This window comes from Dipodomys ordii, unplaced genomic scaffold, assembly GCF_000151885.1.
Source record: "Dipodomys ordii isolate 6190 unplaced genomic scaffold, Dord_2.0 Scaffold36, whole genome shotgun sequence".
NCBI classification, from domain to species: domain Eukaryota; kingdom Metazoa; phylum Chordata; class Mammalia; order Rodentia; family Heteromyidae; genus Dipodomys; species Dipodomys ordii.
In genome coordinates this window covers 5,554,650-5,560,366 of record NW_012267252.1, presented here as the reverse complement: position 1 = coordinate 5,560,366, position 5,717 = coordinate 5,554,650, and the positions used below count along the sequence as shown (strand labels likewise).

The 5,717-nt window shown below is 45.3% G+C and overlaps 1 protein-coding gene across 1 annotated transcript in view; it reads left to right on the top strand.

Annotated features, from left to right (window-relative positions):
- The window catches only part of LOC105986594 (chromosome unknown open reading frame, human C10orf76), a 234,251-nt gene that overhangs the window by 27,501 nt on the left and 201,033 nt on the right, over positions 1-5,717 (top strand). Inside the window, exon 6 of the mRNA XM_013017591.1 lies at positions 4,719-4,826. Coding sequence (XP_012873045.1) covers positions 4,719-4,826 — 108 coding nt within the window. The remainder of the gene's footprint in view (positions 1-4,718; positions 4,827-5,717) is intronic.

Below are 5,717 nucleotides of genomic sequence, written 5' to 3'. Positions count from 1 at the left end.
CTACAGCGCCACTTCCGGTTTTCTGGTGGTTTATTGGAGATAGGAGTCTCACGGTTTTTCCTGCCCGGGCTGGCTTTGAACCGTGATCCTCAGATTTCAGCCTCCTGAGTAGCTAGGATTACAGGCGTGAGCCACCAGCGCCCGGCTATTTGGCTTTATTTTTACTCAAGGCTGGTGCTCTACCACTTGAGTCACACTTCCACTTTCCATTTTTTTGCTGGTTAACTTGATTTCTTTTTTGGGGGGAGGGTTTGGGTCTGGTCGTGGGGCCTGAACTCTGGGCCTGGGCCCTGTCCCTCAGCTCTTTAGCTCAAGGCTAGAACTCTACCACTTGAGCCATAGTGCCACTTCCGGCTTTTTTTTTCTGCTTATGTGGTGCTGAGGAATTGAACCCAGGGCCTCATGCATGCAAGGCAAGTACTCTACCATTGAGCCACCTTCCCAGCCCTTGCTGGTTCACTTGAGATAAGAGTCTGACAGACTTTTCTGCCCAGGATAACTTGAAACTTGTAGCCTTAGATTGCAGCTTCTTGAATAGCTTGGATTATAGAATGAGCTCTAGTACCTGGAAGAACTTTTGTTATTATTTAAGGGAAAAAAAGAAGTAGAGAGGAAACTAAAGCAAGGATAATTATATCAAACTTCAGGAAAAATTCTTAGTGTAATATTTTCTACTCAATAAAGAGTTGTTTTTTTTTTTGTGGTGTTGGGGATTGAACCCTGGACCTCAGATATATTAGGGAAGTATTCAACCATTAAACTACATCCTAGAGTGTAGTTCTCTCTCATTCTATCTCCCCCTCTCCTCCTCTCCCCCCTCTCCCCTTCTGTTTCTCTTTTTATTTTTTGCTGGTTCTGGAGCTTGAACTCAGGGCCTGGGCACTGTCCTTGAGCCTCTCCATACTTGAGGCTAGCCTTCTACCATTTGAGCCACAGCGCCACTTTTGACTTTTTCTGTTTATGTGGTACGGAGGAATTGAACCCAGGGCTTCACGCATGCTAAGCCACATTCCCAGCCCATTTTCCTAACTTTTGTGCTGCTGGTCTCAAATCTCAATCCTCCTTATCTCTGATTTGGGAGTTATAGGTGTGTGCCACTGTGTTTGGCTTCCTAGATTAGAAGTTCTTTATTTTTTTATTTTTATTTTTTGGGTCCAGTCGTGGGTCCTGAACTCTGGGCCTGGGCCCTGTCCCTCAGCTCTTCAGCTCAAGGCTAGCGCTCTACCACTGGAGCCACAGTGCCACTTCCGGCTTTTTTCTTTTTGCTTATGTGGTGCCTAGGAATTGAACCCAGGGCCTCAGGCATGCAAGGCAAGTGCTCTACCACAGAGCCACCTTTCCAGCCCGTAGATTAGAAATTCTTAATCTGAGTTTTTGTTGTTGTTGTTGTTGTTGTTGGTCATGGGTCTTGAACTCTGGGCCTGGGTGCTGTCCCTCAGGTCTTCAGCTCAAGGCTAGCGCTTGAGCCACAGCGCCACTTCCGGTTTTCTGATGGTTTATTGGAGATAAGAGTCTCATGGACTTTCCTGCCGGGGCTGGCTTTGAACTGTGATCCTCAGATCTCAGCCTCCTGAGTAGCTAGGATTGCAGGCATGAGCCACTGGGACCCACTAATCAGAGGTTTTTAGGAAGTCTTTGACTCACCAAAATCATAAGTAATGTTTTAGTTTATGTAATTTCTTCTAGAAAGTGATCTTTGTTTTAGTTTTCAGGAAGTATATTGCAACGTAGTCCAGGCTGGCCTTAAACTCAGTATCTAACCTAGAGATTTGAAATCCTCCAGCTTCACTCTCCTAAATTCTGGAGTTACAGACATGTACTCTCATGGCAACCGAGAGTGGTTTTTATCAGATTCTCTTATGGGTCTGTAATTAAAAAACATAAGAATCACTTTTTATTTTTCTGGTCTAGTCGTGGGGTCTGAACTCTGGGCCTGGGTGCTGTCCCTCAGCTCTTCAGGTCAAGGATAGCACTCTACCACTTGAGCCGCAGCGCCACTCCCAGCTTTTTTCTTTTTGCTTATGGGGTGCTGAGGAATCGAACCCAGGGCCTCATGCATGCAAGGCAAGTGCTCTACCACTGAGCCACCTTCCCAGCCCCATCAAGAACTATTTTTTTACTATCTCTCTCTCTTTTTTTTTTTTGGTGGTTCTGAGATTTAAACTCAGGAGATTGAGCTTGCTTGCTTTTCTTTCTTCCTTTCCCCTTTCCTGTCCTGTCCTCCCTCCTCCCTTCCCTCCTTCCTCCTTTTTTTTTTTTTTTTTTAGGTCCCGTCGTGGGCCTGAACTCTGGGCCTGGGCGCTGTCCCTCAGCTTTTCTGCTCAAGGCTAGCACTCTACCACTTGAGCCACAGTGCCACTGCCGGCTTTTTTTTTTTTTTTTTTTTCTGCTTATGTGGTGCTGAGGAATGGAACCCAGGGCCTCATGCATGCAAGGCAAGCGCTCTACCACTGAGCCACCTTCCCAGCCCCCTTCCTTCCTTTGTTCCTTCCTCCTTTCCTCCCTCCCTTCCTCCCTCCCTCTCCCCCCCCCTTTCTTTTTGCTGATCCTGGGGCTTGAACTCAGGGCACTGTCCCTGAGCCCCTTTGTGCTCAAGACTAGTATTCTACCACTTGAGCCATAGACCACTCCCACTTCTACTTCCAGCTTTTTTTTTTTTTTTCTTTTGTTGGTCATGGGGCTTGAACTCTGGGCTCAGCTCTTCAGCTCAAGGCGAGCTCTCTACCGCTTGAGCCACAGCACCACTTCCAGTTTTCTGGTGGTTTATTGGAGATAAGAGTCTCATGAGGCCGGGTGCCAGTGGCTCATGCCTGTAATCCTAGCTACTCAGGAGGCTGAGATCTGAGGATTGTGGTTCAAAGCCAGCCCTGGCAGGAAAGTCCGTGAAAATCACCAGAAAACTGGAAGTGGCTCTGTAGCTCAAGTGGTAGAGTGCTAGCCTTGAGCTGAAGAGCTGAGGGACAGCGCTCAAGCCCAGAGTTCAAGCCCCATGACCGACCAAAAAAAAAAAAAGTCTCATGGACTTTCCTGCCTGGGCTGGCTTTGAACTGCAACCCTCACATCTCAGCCTTCTGAGTAGCTAGGATTACAGGTGTGAGCCCAGAAGGCCATTGAGCTTTCTAGGTAGGTCTTCTACTACTTGAGCCATGTCTCTAACCTTTTTTGCTTTATTTTTCAGGTAGGATCTTATAGTTTTTTTTTTTTTTGTTGTTGTTGTTGGTCATGGGGCCTAAACTCTTGGGCAGTCCTTCAGCTCTTCAGTTCAAGCTGAGCACTCTACCATAGTACCACTTCTGGCTTTTTCCGCTTATGTGGTGCTGAGGAATTGGACCCAGGGCCTTGCAAGGCAAGCACTCTACCACTGGGTTACCTTCCCAGCCCTAGGTTTTTTTTTTTTGTTTTTTTTTGTTTTTGTTTTTTGTGTGTGTGTGTGTTATTGTGGTTTTGTTTCTTTGTTTCAGCAGGCATGGACTGCTGTGATCCTTCTACTTATGCCTCCCATGTAGCTTAGATAACAGGTGTGTACTACCACACTCAGATTTTTGTTGTTGTTGAGATGATGGTTCCTCAGTAACTTTTTTTTTTTTGGGTCCGGTCGTAGGGCCTGAACTCTGGGCCTGGGCACTGTCCCTCAGCTCTTCAGCTCAAAGCTAGCACTCTACCACTTGAGCCACAGCGCCACTTCCGGCTTTTTTCTTTTTTGCTTATGTGGTGTTGAGGAATGGAACCCAGGGCCTCAGGCATGCAAGGCAAGCGCTCTACCACTGAGCTACCTTCCCAGCCCTCCTCAGTAACTTTTTGACCAGTTTGGCCTGGAACCATAATCCTAATCTCTATTTCCCAAGTAGCTAGGATTATAAGGATGAACCACCATATCCAGCATTGCTGTGTAATTTCTAAAAGGAAATGACCACAATAACAACAACCAAAAGAGAATGGCTAAAAACAGAAAAATGAGGCCTTGGGGCTGGGAAGGTGGCTCAGTGGTAGAGAGCTTGGCTTGAATGCATGAGGCCCTGGGTTCGATTCTGCAGCACCACATAAGCAAAAAGAAAAAAGCCGGAAGTGGCGCTGTGGCTCAAGTGGTAGAGCGTTATCCTTGAGCTGAAGAGCTGAGGGATAGCGCCCAGGCCCTGAGTTCAGGCCCCATGACCCGACCCCCCCAAAAAAAATGAGGCCTGCAATCCTAGCTACTTAGGAGGCTGAGACCTGGAGGATTGGGGTTCAAACCCAACTCAGGCAGAAAACTCTATAGTACTCCACTTCCAATTAACCAACATGCCAGGTGGATGTATGACTTTATGATAGAGCTCCAGTCTACTCACTTAAGCTGAGTAAGGGTGAGAGGCCCTGAGTTCAAGAACTGGCACTAAAAAAACCCACAACAGACTCATTGTGTTTTGGAGTTCAGAGTATCAGAAAAGAAAGATCAACTTTGTGAGGTAGGGCTTGTAATATGCAGTTACAAATTTATGTCCTTGTAATTTTAAGAAAGTTCTTCGGTACAGGTACAGAGTTTGAGTTCCGGTCTCAGACCTAAAAGAAAAGAAAAGAAATAACCAACCTTATAGGGGTTGTTGATGTGGCTTAGTTGGTAGAGTGCTAAGCCAGTGAGTGAGAGCCGCAGATACTGAGTTTGAATTCTAGTCTCAGAAGTAAAAAGAAAAGAAGAGAAAAAGGTTCTTCTCTAGGAATAACTATTTCTCTTATCTCTTTAGACATTGTGTGCACTTATTCGAGGAGTTCACCAAAAGAATAAATCTACTTCTGGGTTTGACATTATCAACATGCTGATGGGCTTTGACAAGGCAGAGCTGTGCATGAAGGTGAGGAGTAAGCTGTGGGTATGCTAGTGTATGTCTGACAGCTGTTTTTCCATGCCATCTGTAGACAGATGTACTAAAAGATGTAGATTCAGGTAGATCATCTATTATCTGGCTTTGCATTGGGTATTTTTTAACAAATTTTGTTTAAATAAAGTAAAATTTAAATTGAAAAGTAAAATATGCTTTCTCTGTTGGATTTAGACATCACAGCTAATTTATTTGTTTCATTTGGTCAAACATTTGTAAATTTGTGAATTTAAACAAAAATATAACACTATACAATATCAACTTTATTTTATATTTATTTATTTATTTATTTTTTGGTCAGTTGTGGCGCCTGAACTCTGGTCCTGGGTGCTGTCCCTCAGCTCTTCAGCTCAAGACTAGAGCTCTACCACTTGAGCCACAGCACCACTTCCAGATTTTTCTGCTTATGTGGGGCCTCATGCATGCAAGTCAAGCACTCTACCACTGAGCTACCTTCCCAGCCCCTATTTTTATTTTGTTCTATTTCATTTTTTTTGTCAGTTGTGGGGCCTGAACTCTGGGCCCTCAGCTCTTTAGCTCAAGGCCAGTGAGTACTCTACTACTTGAGCCGCAGTGCCACTTCTGGCCTTTTCTGCTTATGTGGTACTGAAGAATCAAACCCAGGGCCTCATGAATGCAAGGCAAGCACTCTACCACCTTCCCAACCTCTATTTTATTTTATTTCTTTTCTTTTTTTTAAAATTTCTTTTCTTTTCTTTTTTTTGTGGGGGGGTCCAGTTGTGGGGCCTGAACTCTGGGCCTGGGCACTGTCCCTCAGCTTTTCTGCTCAAGGCTAGCACTCTACCACTTGAGCCATAGTGCCACTTCCGGCTTTTTTTTTCTGCTTATGTGGTGCTGAGGAAT